Source organism: Biomphalaria glabrata, chromosome 7 (assembly GCF_947242115.1).
Source record: "Biomphalaria glabrata chromosome 7, xgBioGlab47.1, whole genome shotgun sequence".
Taxonomy (NCBI): Eukaryota; Metazoa; Mollusca; class Gastropoda; family Planorbidae; genus Biomphalaria; species Biomphalaria glabrata.
Window position 1 is genome coordinate 32,519,029 of NC_074717.1, and position 18,330 is coordinate 32,537,358.

At 32.7% G+C, this 18,330-nt stretch overlaps 2 protein-coding genes across 2 annotated transcripts; one reads left to right on the plus strand and one right to left on the minus strand.

Moving 5' to 3' along the window:
• Positions 1–569: 569 nt before the first annotated feature.
• Positions 570–15,368, plus strand: LOC106069450 (telomeric repeat-binding factor 2-interacting protein 1-like). Its single transcript, XM_013229120.2, has 10 exons — positions 570–740; positions 5,576–5,622; positions 7,764–7,871; positions 9,088–9,216; positions 10,423–10,537; positions 11,246–11,387; positions 11,954–12,016; positions 12,373–13,056; positions 13,579–13,964; positions 14,091–15,368. The coding sequence occupies exons 1-10, from the start codon at positions 612–614 to the stop codon at positions 14,193–14,195; spliced, it is 1,908 nt and encodes a 635-aa protein (XP_013084574.2). The 5' UTR covers positions 570–611; the 3' UTR covers positions 14,196–15,368.
• LOC129927135 (uncharacterized) lies at positions 12,507–17,567 on the minus strand. The gene is made up of 3 exons (XM_056034365.1): positions 17,373–17,567; positions 16,246–17,115; positions 12,507–12,645 (listed from the first exon to the last, which is right to left on the minus strand). Exons 1-2 carry the CDS (start codon positions 17,565–17,567, stop codon positions 16,450–16,452), a joined length of 861 nt encoding a protein of 286 aa, XP_055890340.1. The 3' UTR covers positions 12,507–12,645; positions 16,246–16,449.
• Between the last annotated feature and the right edge of the window lie 763 nt (positions 17,568–18,330).

Here is an 18,330-nt window from a genome sequence, read left to right on the forward strand (position 1 = left end):
GTGCTTCTGGTTTGGATAAAAACCGGCCCTACAGGGATGTAGCTTAATTTATAAGAACAAAAAAGTATTTTAGAAAAAATATTTCAATATTTGGGTGCATTTTTTTAAATGATTAGTTTATAATATCTATTATGGGAAAAGTGTTTATCGGTGGGATTGGTGATCCGAATTGTAAATATTTTATATGGAGGGATATTTTTTTAAAGTTTTACTGCTAAGCACTATTTTATACTTTAACACATGAACATACAAAATTAAGTCTATTTATTTCAAATTTTAATCAAATATATGTAGGCCTACAAGCAAATGTTTTACTTTAAAAAAAAATATTTAAGTAGATTAGCTATTTTGATTTGATGACTTCATTCATACTATTTTTACATTTACACATTCGCTTTATTTATTACATTATTTTTTCGTTTAAATGTTCTAAAAACACTCTCAGTGACTATATCGACAGTAATACGCAAATAAAGACCCGCAGGTCGCGGGTAAAATATGTCTAGTATATTATATATATATAGGTCTGTGGTCACATTCTACCATTTTTTAATGTTTAGTCCTAAAAGAGCGATTATTGTTTACACCGGATATGGTAAAATGATGGATCTATGGCGGCCAACTTGAAATCAATGCTAAATTTTAACTTTAGCGTAATATTGTTTAGAAACTATGAGGATTTTAGTCCAAAAATATTCTTTGTTAAAACTCAGGATGACGAATTAAGTAGTTTAATAGAGGTAGGTTGGCTAGTAATGTAATCAATATCAATAGATCTAGTATCTAGATTCATTTCTAGATAGATTAGATCTCCTCCTGGACCTGCATGGCCAGTCAGTGCATCACTGAATTAAATAATTAATATAATTATTATAATCATAATAATTAATGTTATTATAAATAATTATTAGATTCTAATTAGACTATTGACTATATTAATTATTTAATATCAATTAGATCTATTATGTTAAATCGTTAAATTAAAGTGTGTACCTTAAAGTGTAATTTGATTTCTTTGTTTGGAGATAGGATTTATAATTAGAGTTAGAGCATGGAATTAATAATTGGAATGGGTTGCCTGAGCTAGCCAGGAAAACCACTTTTTTTAACCAGTGACTTGGCAGAATTTAAGTCATTGGTAAATATGCATGACTAAATGCATGACGCGTAGGACGTAATCATCGTCTTTTTTGAAGTAACGTAAACTTAACGGTGTATTATAATATTATATAATATAAGATAAAAGATAAAGATAAATAGTTTTTAAAATATATATTTTTTTAAGTTGAATTTCTTATTACCGTATATTCATAATATTAAAGGGAAACTCCAACAATGGTTTTGACAATTTTTGATATTAAAAATTATAATATAGATCTAAATATATGTGTTTTGATTTACAGATAATATAATATATCATTGTTTTGTTTTTATTTGCAATAATAACTTAGTAATTGATATTTTTCTGACATAATTTTCCTGCGCATCCAAAACAGTCAGACTTTCACCGGGTTTCTATGTGACGTCACACATGCCATGGTGGCCATGCCTATTAATTAAATCTATTGACTTACTGTATAACGGAAAATAATACAGTAACGTTTACATTCTCGTAAAAGAAATATATCTTCGTCTAAGTAATTTTAAAACTAGATCTTGTAAGCAAAGAAAAAAATGCGTGTTAAACTAAGTTAAGGAGATTTACACGCTTGACTAACCTCAACAGTGTGTATCTTCTCGCCTGACCACTCAACACACAACAAACACTATCGCTTGGTTGTCTTGTCATGACTGACTACACGTAGTCTAGGCTAGCCTTACACTGACTAGTTTGTGGTCGAATCAGTCAGACCTGCAATCTATTTACTTCTTGGGACAGGGAGGGGCTTAGATGAAAATGTTACTTTTTTTTCTCGAATTGGTTGTCCTAATGCTTTTAAATCTATCTATCTACATATAACTGTACCATAGCTCTGGACTAGGCCGTCACTAAGGCTAACAGCTACTGTAAAACTGAAGCAATACGATTGGTCAAATCTTGTTTCCCTTTCAGTATTGTTGAGGGAAGTGACATTTGCCTAACCTAAAAACAAAATCTCAAAGAACCCTATTTTTTTTTTTTGAGATGTCAAGAATTTACTGACTAATTTATTAAATATAAATGTTTCAAAGCATTTAAATAAAAAATGGTGAAATGTTTACTATTACAACTTTTTAAGCAGAATTTAAATATATGTCAATAACAATAACTCAAATTTGAAAAACCATCAGAGTTTCCCTTTAATATTTTTATTTAATAGTCATTGGAAATACGCCATTTTTGTTTTTAAGGCTCAGCACTAAATTATCTCCATTAATATAATTGCCAACTTTTTTTGTTTGTATTTTGTCTTTGTTTCTAATAGCTATAAGTATTAGATCTAATAGTGAAACTTATTTAGAATGCAAACAACCTTTTTGTACAAAAACTAAATATAAAATGTAATAAATAAAAATAATAACATAGATCTACAAAGACAAAAAGAAATTTATAGAAAAAAATATTCTCATTATATTATATAATTTATAACCTCTAGCTGCTAGCTTTAAGCTTGACATGTTGTAGGCAATGTAGCATAACGTAATTTAATCTTCGTTTTTTTTTATGATAATAAAAAAAATATTTACACCACCACATCATTCAAGTATATTTCTTTGACTTGTTTGATTCTAAACAAAATAATTAATTATCAATAGTTAATAAACTAATAGGCTAATTTTAAATTACTGCTTAATGCACAGGGTTAATTAGATATATACCGGTAGGCCTGACACACACAAACCATAATACAACAAAGAGAATTAATAAAACTATTGAATGTAAAACAATGAACAATATAAAAATAATCAATATCCACAACAAAGTAGAGAACATCATGATTGGATTGTGGCATGGAAGGGAAGATTCTGGAAATGTTACAGTGGTATCGCTGTTAGTAACCTTGTGATGGCTCCAATTAGAGACTGGGCCGATAAACCTCAAAGACTTTATTATTAAATCTCTTCAATGAGATGAAAGAGCAGCAAGATGAAATAGTAGGAGTGTTACTACTTCTCTGGACCAAATGGGGAGGGAGAGGAGACACTTCTACGACAAGCAGAGTGTATTTGTCATACATAATTGCTTTTGAAGCTGGCCGACAATATAGGATCCTACCACAACAACGACAATATAGGATCCACTCACGGGAATTGTTTTTTGTGGTACATAACTATCTATTGAAGCTGGCCGACAATATAGGATCCACTCACGGGAATTGTTTTTTGTGGTACATAACTATCTATTGAAGCTGGCCGACAATATAGGATCCAAGCAAGAGAGTTTTGATTGGACATCGTTTATGTAACTAAAAATTTTAGTCCTAGTCTCGATTTAGACCTCAGTTGAACTGTATGTCAGTGATCCAACATAGAAAGTGAACGACTAGATCAGTATTGACCAAGGTAACTCACCGTACCTTGCCCTTCCCCCTTTACGAGCATAGTATCCAAACAGTAGCTGACGTAATACGGCCACGAAGCTGGCGAAGCTCCGAACAGGGAGAGGTGATAACATCACACCTAGTTCTGCCGTGAATACTACGACCGTGACCTCGATCTTATGTGTCTGCGCGTGTTGAAAGGTACAGAAGAAGAAAGGGAGAAAATAGCCGCCGGTACGGTACTATGGTACGGTAGGAGAGAAAAACTGGCTTGGGACTCCGTAACAGAATGTAGGTGGAATCGCTACCCACCCCCAACCAGACATTGTTAAACAAATTTAGTGAAATAGATGAGCATTTTTTTTTCTTGATCAAGTTACACTCGACATATAACCCCCCCCCCCCCCCCCCAAAAAAAAAAAACACACACACACAATCTTGTAGCTGGACTGTCCTTAGTTACAGGCAAACTAGGCAGCCCCCTTGGCTTTTGATTGGTGGGGGTCTCGCAAAGGATTCAAAGAATTTTTTTGAGAAAAAAATGCGAAACGTGAATTAAATCGCAAGCAGAACTCTATGGATCTATGTCTTCTCGTCTAGCTCTAATTTTAAGTCTCTACTATGATTCAAGGTTTATTCACAAATATTTAGTTCTACTTGTTAGATTACATATATTATGTTAGAAGACCAATGTTTCTTCCTTGTGTTGACATGTGGAAACATTATTTCTAGTCTAATGATTATGAATCGTCCATGAAGCACATTAGTGCCATTGGCGCTATGTGAATTTAACTTATTTGTTGGTTTTGAGATATAGATACAGGTGATACAGGACAGTTTATATAACACTCATTGCATATTTTAGGTCTTCATTTTTGCTTTTCTATTTCATTTGAGGCCACACTATTCACTTCGCATTGGGCCTCCCTATTCGTTTTACCTCCAATTACATAAGGCAGGCCTTGCTTGTAGACAGTAGACTCCTCTGAGGACTGCCGGCTAAGAGAAAGGGGATTATGTCATCACTAGATCTATGTCAGCTTAATAAAATCAATCTTTTTCTTTCTGATGTGATTTGTGATGTGATTTTACGAAAACGGATGGCACTTGAAATTCATTAGAAATGTATAGATCTAACTGTAGTTGTAATCAACAGATAAAAATAAAAGTATTAAGATAATGCTAACCTTTTAAAATAAAATGTTTTATTTTCTATCGTAGTAATACGAGTCTCGTATTATGTCATTGATCTTTATAGATTTCTAAGTCATAAAGCATAACTTTGTTCGAAAGAAAATAATTAAACATGTAGATATGCATGCATATTTTTTTTATTTTTTTATTTTATCAATATTTTGCATTGCTTGGTGACGTAATAGATAGATCTAATTGTTAACCAGATATTTTTTGTAAATTAATAATTTGATAAGAAGAAAAAAAAAGAAGAAATAAGTTCAAATTATTGTTAACTTTTTATTTAGACCTTCATTTCAGTAAATAAATGTAAAAAAACATAAGTTGACAGCATAAGACCTAAAAAAAACTCTCTTTAAAAAAGTTATTAAAAGTTAAATATAGATAATGGAGATCAATATGCTTGAAAACAACATGGTGGTTGGTATAGGTATCTGGGCATCTAAACTATTACCATAATTTTTAATTGGTAAATCAATTTTCTAGTGGTGGAAAACCGATTGAGCTCTCACTACTCTTACCATTCTACTTATAGGACCATTTTTTGACCAATTTTAAACTGGCTTTTATTGACTTATTATATATCAGTTTTATTGCCCTAGAATAGAGGAATTAAAAAAAAAATAAAATCAGAAGAAGCAGACAATTTATTGAATTATAAAACATTAAAAAAATTACGACAAACACACGTACCCTTAAGAAGTGAAAAATCCATTACTCACAGAATATAAATATGTCCAATATTCCACAAATTCACAATATTATTAATAACAAAAAAATAAATGTGTCGCAAAGTAATGTGTATTATAGAACATACATTGAAAAAAACAACACATATTATATATTATATATAGATCTATTATTTCTATTAAGTAGACTATAATTTTAGTTTTAAAATATAACAATTGCACACTTTTCAGAAGGGTGGTGGTTACATCACAGATAATGCAAGTGAAGCTGATGTTTTGTAAGTACCATTATTATTAGACTTCTGATTTTAATTGCATGGATTTTGTTTAAAGGCTGTTAAGTGATTTTCAAGCTTCCAAGTCTGTTTAGTCTCCATAGATCTAATAAATAGTTCATTGCAGTTGGTCCATCACACACATTACTGTCACTTTAAAAGACATAAAAAATGAATTTTTTAATTTGTTCTACACTTGAATCTGATGCAAGTTTGAAAAGAAAACACAAAAATTCTGGCATCCATGTATTATATTTATCTAGCAGCACCACACTTCAGTAAGCTACCTTTAACCTTTTGTGATGATACAATCATGTTGTGACCAGTCCCTTGTAGTGCATAGAAGGAAGCAGGCTGTATGTCTTAGGTTTTCCTTGTTCTGTGTTAGAATTTTGAATCTCCATCCATCCCTCAACAATTGAACCTAATTAATATATATATTACTGTTATTACTTACTATATTTAGTATTTAGCCACTATGTATCAAGCTGTCTGTGGCCTTTAAAACATTTTCCTGATGACCAGTTGATGGTCTGAAATTAGCAATGGGCAAAAGTTAACTATGAAGTTAAAAACTTTTAGTTTAACTAAAAATTTAATTAAGGTCAAAGTTTAACTAGAAAAAAATATTTTAGTTAAAATTGTAGTTTAGTTTTTTTTAGTTACAAACTATAAAATTCAATTAAAATTTATAAAACTTTTCAACATGTGGTAGCGGTTGAAGCGCACATCCCTGTTCTCTGGTCATCTGATTATCAACAACTTTGATTATAAAAAAAAATGATGCAGCTAACAACTATTTTGTCTGTCTGCATTTGAGAAGGGTAAAGCTAGATGCTGGTAGAAGTTTATGGGAGTCAATATCTGCACTTGAAAGTAGCAGTATTATCAAATGTTGTTAAAAGCCAAAAACTTCTATTAGATGCATTATTATGAATGGGTTTGTTCCAAATGGGTTTTTTTATGAGTCACGTGTGGTGTTTGGTGTCTGATAAGCTTGTTAGGTCAATATCTAGTCAAATCTAGTGGTTATAATCTAGTCATGTGCTGCAAACAATAATTTATTAACTGCAGGAACATCAAGTACACCCTTTTTATATCTTAAACTTTAAATGAAGCCAAAGCGTATGGAGATTCTAGTCTTTAGACTTACTGAGATCTAGGTAGGCCTATATAGTTCTAAAGTTGTACAATAACTTTTTTACTCTAGTAAAAAAATATTAATTCACATCCTCCTTGCCCAAAAAGTAAATAGACTGTGTCTTACTGATTTTAACAACCTGGTCAGATAGACATCCATGCGTAAGCCTAGTGTACTGTACATGTGTAGTTGATAATACTACAAGACCACCCTGTGTTGTTTTTTTTTTGTTTTGTTTTTTCACGTTAGGCAATATTGTTTGCTCAATGTTGAGTGGTCAGACAAGAAAATATTTACACACTGGCATGGTTAGTTAAGCATGTATGTATTTCTATCTTTAAACACCCACTTTGCCCAAAAAGTAAATTGACTGTGTGTCCGACTGATTTTAACAACCTGGTAAGGATAGGCATACACATGTAGCGCATTTTATGGTTATGCAATAGTTTTAGTTGTAAGGTGAGTGGTCAGACAAGAAAATAACACATTGGCATGGTTAGTTTAGCATGTTAAACTAGTTAAATAGTTATATAGGTCAAATGTTTCATAAAAGTCATACAATTTTGTTTCTATATATTCTCTGGTTACTAGGCCTACATCTCAATGTGAAATTCTAAATCAATTTTATTTAATGAGATTTTAATTATTTTTTTTACCAGTATAAGTAAGATTTTCCATTATATAAAAAGTTAATATACTTTTAAAAAATAAAAGTACCCTTCTTTGCTAAAGGTTTTTATTCAAGGCAAAAATACAAGCACACATATTTATTTAGCCTTTTTTTTTTTAAATTTATTTTGCAATAACGTTTATGTAAGAAACAACTTCTTTGTAACTGATTTAATGAGAAATATTTCTAAAATGTTAAAAGAATTAGATAGAACCATACGTAGGCATACAGTCAAATGCTGATTAGCTTGGTCTGGATTATGGTTGCTCTTTATATTTAGCAGTGGTTACTAAAAGATAATTTCCTTATACTTTGTGTTGTCATTATTTTCAGGCTGTGTGAAACAAGAAATGATCCTTTGATTAATAATGGATACTTACCATTCAGTTTCATTACAGACTGTATTGTGAAAAATAGATTTATACATACTGACAATTACAGGCAAGTTAGTAATTTATAGCATAGCTTAAACCTTTGATAGAATAGGTCTCTTTGCTTACCTACAAAATAAATGTTTTTAAAGAAGTGGTTATCATCACATTTTTGTATGACTGTCAGACCTGGTTGCTCTATAGAAGACATCCAAGGCTCCTCAAATGCTTCCATCACAGGTGCCTTAGTTCCATATTGTGTATACACTGGCAAGGCTACCTTACAAATAACTATGTTATTCAGGCCGGTGTGATTAGACACTCATCCCACAATGTGGGTGACTGCATTGCACAGACCATCTTTTTTGACAACCTTTTAGATGGCGATGGCGTAATATAGTGACCCCCCCCCCCCCCCCCCCCCCAAAAAAAAAAAGTGCTGTAAAGATCAATTCAGTTGCTGACAGCAGGTGGCCTCTGAAAGAGACAGTTTGAGAGCTCTCATTATTGCAGCAGGACACACATTTGAAACTCAAAGAAAAGCCCTTGTGGAATACAGGAGCAGAAGATGATAACTTATATAGACCTTTGATGACAACATCTGCATCAGATGTGGCAAAAGATCACACCTGGGTCTGCATAGCCATTTGAAACACTGCACCCATCCTTAATCTTCAGAATGGAAGGCATAGACATTATTACAAAGCTTATATAAACTCATTCTGTCTGTATGGTTAAAAGTTTGCACATGTTAATTCTCCAACAACCTATCTCGGATCAAGCTGACATTTTGCACAATTATTTCTTTTACCTGAAACCACAAGAATCAATAAAAAAAATTATCCAATTATTTAATCAACTATTGGTAATTAATTAATTTGTTTGATATCTCAAACAAAGGAAAAAAAATTTACTTGACTGAAATAGTGGTATCAGCTGAATTAGTCCCCTTTATAGGTTGCCACTTAAAAATGAGTTTGAAACAAACAATAGATAATTATACAATCTTGTATTTTCATAAGCACCTCACTAGAAGTGTGGTTAGTATGTCAGCTTGAGAAGGCTTGAGCCAAGAGTTCGAATTCAGGTCAATTTTCCCAACTGGTCCAGATAAGTTATTGGATCATAACGTATTGAGAAAGCTAAAAGCTTAAACCTTTATACTTGACCAATAACATTCTCTTCAATGAAAATTTTTTTTTTTAGAACGAGGAACTATTTCCGTTCACTAGGACTGAGGATTTGTTTATGATCATTAGAATCTAAGTTTTATTTCTGTTTATTAGAGCTGAGGTTTTAGGCCTTAATCCTTCCACCTCAAAAGATATTAATGTATCTGACAACACTGGTGATGAGAATGTGCTTGGTCCTGTTGAAAGTACAAGGGTCAAGTTGAGTCAAGATGACTTTACAGGGTAAGAGCTTATAGGTTACTTTAATTGAAACCTTTTTTTTTTTTACTAACATTAAAAAAAAAAAAACAATTTCATTCTCCTTAAAAAATAGTAAAGCTTGCCTTCAAGACCCAGAGATATGTGTTTCTGTCTTTGCTTTTATGTTTTTGAAAAGTGATCACCACAACATAGATTAGGTATCAATAAGATCTCGTAGACTCTTAATTATTTTAATATCTTGAAGAAAATGTTGATCTATTCCATGACTTCAACACTGAAAAATCACTTGGACAATCTATTTCTTTGCCACCCCCCCAAATACATCCTTATTACAGCTAGAATTTTTTTTTTCTCAGTAAAAAATAATAAGATCTTGAATATTAGTAAAACTAGATACAAAACAACATTTATTAACAGATAAATATTTTATTGTTTATAATTTGAAAAGAAAAAAGTGTGAAAAAAAAAGCAGCGCTGGTTAACTTAACAGCAATAATAGACACAGTTGGACCAATGAAATACATGAAAATTATTTTGCCAGCTAATCGCCATTACATTTTTAAGATGGAAGAAATTAGTATTAGTGTTTAATACTGGCATTTCTATCAGTATGCGAAACCGAAAATTCTTTTGTTACTGCTTAATAATTGAAAATGTTTAATATAAGATATCTAGCTCACCAACCTTTTATCAAATCCACTCTTAATTTTTATTAAGGAGGACTAATCTTAACCATAACTACTTTTTCTTTTATCACACCAATGAAAATTACAAATATTAAAAATAATTAAAATCCTCTATGTAAATATTTTTTTAGATTATGTAGGTAGTCTTGAATGTTAGATGCTTAACATTGATTTTTTTTTTTTTTAGATTATGTAGGTTACTAAAGTAGCCTTGAATGTTAGATCCATCATCCTTAACATGTATTTTATTTTTATAGATTATGTAGATCCTTAACATGTGTTTGTTTTTTAATGGATTATGTAGAAGGTTATGAATGTTAGATCCTTAACTTTTTTTAAAGTGAATTTTGAGTGAGGGAACTTTGTAATAAGTCCTGAAAATATTGAATGTATAAATTTCATTTATAGATTTTCCTCTATATGATAAATAACTTTTCACTCACATTTAAACAAAAATATTTTTTTTTGGTATGCTTAATAAAAATTGTCTGCCTGTTTGATTTTTCCATTAATTATGTTTTTATTTCATTCTTTCCCACAGAAGAAAGAAGTACACACTCAGTGATGACTTAAACATTATCAAGTATCTTATCAATAATGATGTTTACACTAAAACTGGGGGCAATGTGGTGTGGAAGCAGATGGAATCACTCCAAGTAAGTTTGTTGCATTTCATTTAGCCTTTTAGAACACTGTTCATTGGTTGTCTGGAAAGGAAGCTCCACAATTACATTTCAGATTTGAAAAAGTCTGGCGTATTGGTATGTTTTGATCTGATTCTTTAAAGGTCTAGAATTCAAATCAAAATGTCAACCATTGTCATAAAGTAAAGTAAAAACATATTTCTTTTATAATAGGGTGCATTTGTTATTGCAGTGCTATTTTGCGCATGGAAAGTTCCTTGTTCATAATTGTAAGATTATCAGATTTGCAATTGACAGTCTAATAATTTAGTTAAGATAACATTGTTACTATCTTTTTTTGTTTTTGTTGATTCACAACATATCTAATATTTTTATAAAGTAAGTCTGGCAGAGGATAGAAGAGCACTTTGTTATTCATTTAAGATTATTAAAATCTTATAATGGTTGAATTACTCTTTTTTTTTCTATAGATTTCCAGTGTGATAGAGCTATTAGGGGAAATGATTGTCACACTATAAGCTCCAATAATATTTGCTTCTCATGCTCTATCTATGCAACAGAACTGTTGGTCATTGCTACAGCTTTATTTCAATCTTTACAACTGTTACTCTCAAAAAAACTTCTTGATCATTCCGGGAGTTTTTTTTTCAAATGTTTGACTAGTAAATCTATTTTAGTGGCTGATTTAATTATGTATATATATATTCATTTTTTTTAAAGGTAACCCAACATACTTACCAAAGCATGAAGGCACGGTTCAAGTTGATTCTTAATCATATTGATAACTATGACATTCCAGATGATTGGAAGGCAAAACTTAATGGACTAGAAGGAGTAAAGTCTAAAAAATGTGAAACCTCAGGTACACCTGATCAATAATCAGGAGATAAACTCAAAACTTGTTAAGCATAACAAAATTAAAGGAAATGATCACTATTTATTAAGTGTCTAGTTTCTGAATGTTATTTACTTTTTCTTTATTTGTGTGAATGAGTGTGTAGAATTTTGATCTCCGCACAACTTTGAATAAATCCTTTTATTTTATTCTTCCAAATGACTATTAACAAAGCATTAAGACAACTTTTTGTTTTGTTTACCATCCAATATTTGCCTTTATGCTTTGGGATGTTAATTTTGTATTTTAATGACACATACACAAAAATCCTTGTGCTCCTATTCATGTTTCACTATTAACTTTTTGATCTTATATAAACATAGTCAAGTGTATGAGTTAATTTTGAAAAACAAAATAATGGCACATGGTCATGCAGAAGTGTTGTTTCATCTTTAAATTATTTTTTTTGAAATAATTTCTTCAAAAACATTTATTTTTCAATCATTTTTATTGAATGGTTACTTGCAGTAATAAAAAGTTGCATTTGTGAATATTTAAAATAAGTTTTATTTTTTTTTAAATTTAATTTTAAGGTGAAAGCTCAGATGAAGACCCTTTATTTGATGTAATTGATAAATGGAATCATAAAGAAGCAGGTAAGCCCATGGGATCACATAATATCATAATTTTGCTAGTCATTACAAGGTCAGTAGCCAGGTTAAGTCACTTATGTGAACTCATAGGAATGCTTGTATTTATAATATATTAAAATCACTTTAATCTAAAGCACCAATGTATCTCTTTAACCAAGTTAGTATAGTTAAATTATAAGATAATGTAAATGATGTAATTTTTCATATAAATGTGAAATTTAAAATTATTTTCTAAAAAAATTATAATTTATAAAAAATCAACATATGTAATTTGTTAATTATAATATAATTTTATGTAATTTGTTAGTTATAAATATAATTTTGTAAATTTGTAGATTATAAATATTTTTTTTTTCCAGATCTAAAGAACAAAACAAAAAAAAGAAAAATGTCTAAAAATTCTGTCGATGTTCAAGTTGAAAGCTCAGATGATGATTTGGCATCCTTTACTGGAAGTGAGTCGTCTACTGGTGGATCATCAACTGATTCAGTTTCTTCTTTGAGGTTGTCAATGGATGGGGAGATACAGCAAGACGTATTACCTTCTTTTGGCTCGATTTCTCCGGTCAGTGTTCTTCCTGGAAGTCAAGATAAACATGACTATGACTCCATGTCTGATGAATCAATTTCTCCTGTAATAACGCAAGACCAAAGGAAAAAGAGTGGATTAATTTTACCAATCAAAATGCCAGATGGTCATGGGAATCAACAAAGGGAATCTTCTAGTTCTGAAACAATATCACATGTTAAATTGTTAGAAGGACAATCAAAGCAGCAATTGGAATCACCCCATTCACAATCAGTATCGCTTGACATTGCACAAGACATGGAGAAACAAACTGAAATATCAGGTTCTGCTGTTGAAATTTCCCATGGACCTAAAAGCCATCATTGTGGTTCACATACATTAAGAATTGAATCAAGTTTCTCTACCACATCCAGTGAACAAGAAACAGAGGCACAGGATGATGGCACTTGTTCCCCAATATTAGATTACATCAGTGAAGGTCTGTGTCCATGTAGGCCTACATTACACACACAAGGTAATTGCTTCCTTGCCCTAACTCATTTAAACAGTCAAATAACTTTTGATCTTATGATTTTATACACAATAATTAAACAAGATTGAGATACCTTAAGCCTATTCACATGCTGGTATTTTAATATTTTTATAAATTTTGTAGAGAATCAAATTAAGTTAGTATTTTCTGATTTTATCAGGGACTTTATTGATTACATCATGACAAGTAGCTGCATAATGTTAGAATATCAACTGTAAATTCAAGTCCTGGCAGAGGATTGTATTTTTTATAACATTTACTTGCTCTGTATATGTTAAGGTTTCAGTGATAAAACTGATTAGCTTGATAGAATGTGCATGTCTACTGCTACTAACAGCAGCCTCAAACTCCCAAAAGTCAAAGTGTTGAAATATTTAGTATATTCTTGTTTTATTTTATACAAATGAAATGGAACCAATTTTTAAAAATGTCCTTTTTAGTGTTATTGTTGCTAGATAAAAAGTATGGATAATTTATTCATATTTTTTTTTTTGTTTTTGAAAGATAAATCACAAGTGTCTGAAGCTAATGTAACTTTACAGTTGGTAGAAAATGAATCACCACAGTTTGAAATAGACGAATTGTCACAGTTGGCTGCTGTTGTGACTGATGAGATGTCTCAAGATGTCAATAAATCCCCAGAGTTAATAGCTGAAGAAGTTTCACATTCTGAAAGTGATAAATCTACACAGTCTGAAACTGATGAAAATTCACAGATAGCATCTAAAGAACCATCTGTGAGAGACAAAACATCACAAGTAGCAGTTGATGATTCATCACAGTCTGAAACTGAAGAGTCACTGCATGATATTGATGAAGTTTTACCACAAATTGATATTAACTCCTCAGATTTGGTAGCTGATGAAGCAACACTTTTAAGGCGGGTTGAGGTGAGAAATGTATCCATTCATTTGTTTTCTTTAACAGGTTGTGTTGATTTTGTTCTCTGTTTTGTATTTTCTAGTAAAAGTACAAATATGTAGAAGTTGTTTTCAGTGACTTTTTATTTATTTCAGTTCCTCACCAAGCATTTAAGACTGACCAGACTAGAAGCTCTTTACTTGTTGAAAGCACTTCATGGAGATTTTATTGCGGCACTGGCCTATTTGAACGATCCATAAACTTGAATTTTAATGCATTTAAAAATTGTTTTAATTTTGTATCTGTTATCATACCAGTGCTCTATATTTAATTGTATTTCATACAACTTGAAAAGAAATTGTTTTGAAACTTTGTGTATATACATATATATTGTTGACACTCAACTGTTACTGTCCAATAAGAACACCCTGTACAAACATATTTCTTTGACTCATTAAATACAAGTCTTAAAATACAAAATACATGTGTTTTGCCTACTCCTCAGTGCTGTATACAAACTCAACAGTTTGTAGCCAATCTTTATCATAAAATACTTTTACTTTGCTTCCTTCAATGCAACAAATCAAGAGGGACAACCCAAAAAATACAGTTTAGTAAGTCCACCCTTCTGTAATCCTTACAAACTCACACACAAACTTATAACTCTTGTTTTGCTTTTTCCAAATCTACAGTATAAGAACCAATTTAGCCTTCTTCCATTAACACAGAGTCTTTTGGTCGATATTTTGTAACCCTTCAAGATATATCTTTGCTTTGCCTCCTTCTTATTTGATTCTTAACATTTCATTCTTTAGCACCATAACTTGTATCTTTGCTCCCACCAATGGAAAAGTTTGAGAAGAATAGCACTTCCATCATTGAGTACCCTCATTGTAACAAAGACAAGCACATAGTGTCTTTTATTTATAGACCGTAATGATAAAATATGTTTACTTTGCTTTCAATTGTACAAACTGTGTAATTATACTGGTATACAATTTCATTTTTTTTTTGTTTTGTAATAATTTATTACCATCTAAAAGTCTCTTTTAATAAAAAAAAAATATTTTAAAATTTGTAGAAAAAGATTGTTATATGGCATAAATTATTGATTTGAATACAGTACCAAATATGATGAGATTGTTAATTTTCCTATAAGTTCACTGTATGTTGTAATTTTGTGTGTTAGTCTGGTAGTGGTACATAAGACTCACTATGAAAAGAATAATAAAGATTTTCAACGCAAAAGCGACACTAAACAAAGAAAAAATATGTAGAAGAAATGTTTAATGTTGTTTACCTCCATCAATATGTATAATTTGTATGCTCTTTTATATGAGTGTTATGAGTTTTCATTTCTTGTGAAGAAAATCGTATGTTTTTACAGAATAAAAAAAAATAATTTCGGACTGTTAAACAAACTGGGGACTTTATCAACAGCAGAGTCAATTGTTTTCTTCTGTCTTAACCATCATGCCAAAGAGAGATTTTATTTTATTTCAAAAACTGAATTTGTAGGTGTCTTTTAAAAAAATGATACTAATAATAACCAATTTACCACCACCTACATATCCAATAGTCTGTTGGGGCACCACACATTATCTGTTTTCAAGTACTTGGGACCTTGTGAAATGGTCATATAGTTTAAAAAAAGATAATTTTGAGTTTTTAATCTTTTATCAACTCACTCTGTCGTCTGTATGGTAAAAGGATGGAAAAATTATTGTCCCACACCCAATCTCGGATAAGGCTGAAATTTTGCACAATCATTTCTTTTACCTGACAACACAAGAATTAATGAAAAAAATTAACCAGTTAATTAACTGTTAGTAATTAATTATTTTGTATGGTATCTTGAACAAGGGAGAGAAATCATACTTGATTGATGTGGTGGTAAAAGTTAAATTAGTCCCATTGAGGACTCTTGAGCCCAGAGTGAACTCTTTTTTTAAACAAAATAAAGATCAAACTTCACTCGACCTCAACCAAGGAGGAGCTTTCTGCCCAACATCTATTATTCCCTTAGATTAGAACATAATTATATTGAAGGAAAATATGTTAGTACATAATATGATAAAAAATACAAATGTGAAGTTAAATGCTGAAACAATGAATGATGCATACATATTGTTGTAACTCTCTAAGGCAGGCACTCAACGAAAGACAGGTCGGCAACAGTAAACGATGTATTTATTTAGTCTAACTAGCACAAGCATCAACAAATAGTAATAGTTACTAGTTAGACTTGGACGTCTGCTATAAAGTCACAGGGAGTAATATGTCTTAAGTTCTAAGAGTCCTACTTCATACCAGAACAGACCACCGACACACTTCCCAGTGTCGCTCCAGGTCTCCCACACAGTTTCCTAGTATCACACAGGACAGCACCTGACTGTTCAAACTCCCATGACTTCTAGCCGGCTCACAACAGTCCTTCTTCCTGTCTCAATGTCTTTCACTAGTCGTGTTCAGTAGTGCTCAGATGCGCACCATTAGTGTAGCGCGGGAGCGTGGTTACAACATTGCCCCCTTCTCAGATCTGTTCGTCCCGAACAGATTCAGGTGCCCTACAGGGTGGTGGACGTTGGTCAGTGCAGGTGGAGGTCGGTCTGTGGGAGCTACAGACGGCAGGGAGCGTGTTCCCCACAAAGCGATCCACACTGCTCTCTGCAGGTGCCGTTTTCTCCTCCAGTTGACCAAGTTTCTTTCGACACGATGTCGCAAACGTGGCCTCTCCATCCTGACGGTTGTCGCTGGCGTCAGCCACCTGACACATCGAGTGGTAGTGACAGCTCTTGTTGTTGTTAATGCAGTTGATTCAGAACTGCGCTTCATCAGACCCTTTCTAAGGATGACTCGTGAAAGAGCTGTAGACCCACATGAAGCCACGCTGTTTAACAAACTGTCAGCCTCAGCCGTCTCAGGGAGAATTGTCTGTAAGGCACCTTTACAACGTTTCAGGTGCAAAAGTCCATCAGCTGCAGGGTTCTTCTGACCACCTTCAGGGCCTCTCTCGCTGGTGAAAACAGAAGTATCGAAGTCCACTGGTTTCAGACCCTGTTGATGGGTTTCTTGACATTTGCACTCCCTTCGTGAAGCACCGCATGTACTGTTGTTGCTTACCGCCTGAATGCAACAATCAAAATTCAAGTTCCCCTCGTAGGTAGATCGATAGGGGTCCTTAAGGTCCAAAGTGACTGGCTATAACGCAGGCTCAAAGTTGTCCTGCTCTGTCCGGGTCGTTGTGGCACTCAAAGCTGGTACAGCAAAAGTTTCAGTCGCGTAGCAGACTTCTTCTATTGCTTCAACTGTCTCTTTCTGTTCATCTGCGTTTTTCTTGTTAACATTGACGCATTCTTTGTAACTATCAGTACAGCCAAAGTCTTGAATGAGTAACGGTTCATTGTTGTTGAATGATGCGGACTCCTCTCTCTTACTGGATTGACCTGGCCTTGCACGTTACGTATCAGTTTGTCCATAGAATGATTCATCGAATCCTGGAAAGTACAAAGTTCACATAACCAGTTTTGCAGGGTGTTCAGCACCTCACCAATATCTGGTTCTATCTCAAACAGGTATGTTTCCGGATCCTCCCCTTCATCAACAAGGGCCTGCCAAAGACTGGCTCTCATTTTTTCTTTGTCACAGAAGATCCTCAGCTCCCTGTCTCGGAGCTCCTCTTTTAACTGTTTACAGCTAAGTTTATCTAGCTTCCTAAGCGTTGTCATTCTTATCCTTTTGTTGAGCTGCCTAAATACCACTTCTGACACCAGTTGTTGTAACTCTCTAAGGCAGGCACTCAACGAAAGATAGGTCGGCAACAGTAAACGATGTATTTATTTAGTCTAACTAGCACAAGCATCAACAAATAGTAATAGTTACTAGTTAGACTTGGACGTCTGCTATAAAGTCACAGGGAGTAATATGTCTTAAGTTCTAAGAGTCCTACTTCATACCAGAACAGACCACCGACACACTTCCCAGTGTCGCTCCAGGTCTCCCACACAGTTTCCTAGTATCACACAGGACAGCACCTGACTGTTCAAACTCCCATGACTTCTAGCCGGCTCACAACAGTCCTTCTTCCTGTCTCAATATGTCTTTCACTATAATAGTCGTGTTCAGTAGTGCTCAGATGCGCACCATTAGTGTAGCGCAGGAGCGTGGTTACAACAATATATAAAGGCAGCATTACGGACCAAAATGTTTCAATAGAGATAATAATGAATTAAATTTAACAAAATAAGGGACAGTTATGACCAGAACATGAACTACGGACAACTCGGCCTAGCAGCAACACAGTATTAGCAAGCAAATTATTGGACCATTTAGTTCCTAAAAAAAAATCTTTCTGATCATTAGTGTTTCACCAGCATGCTCTTTGCCACCCTGAGG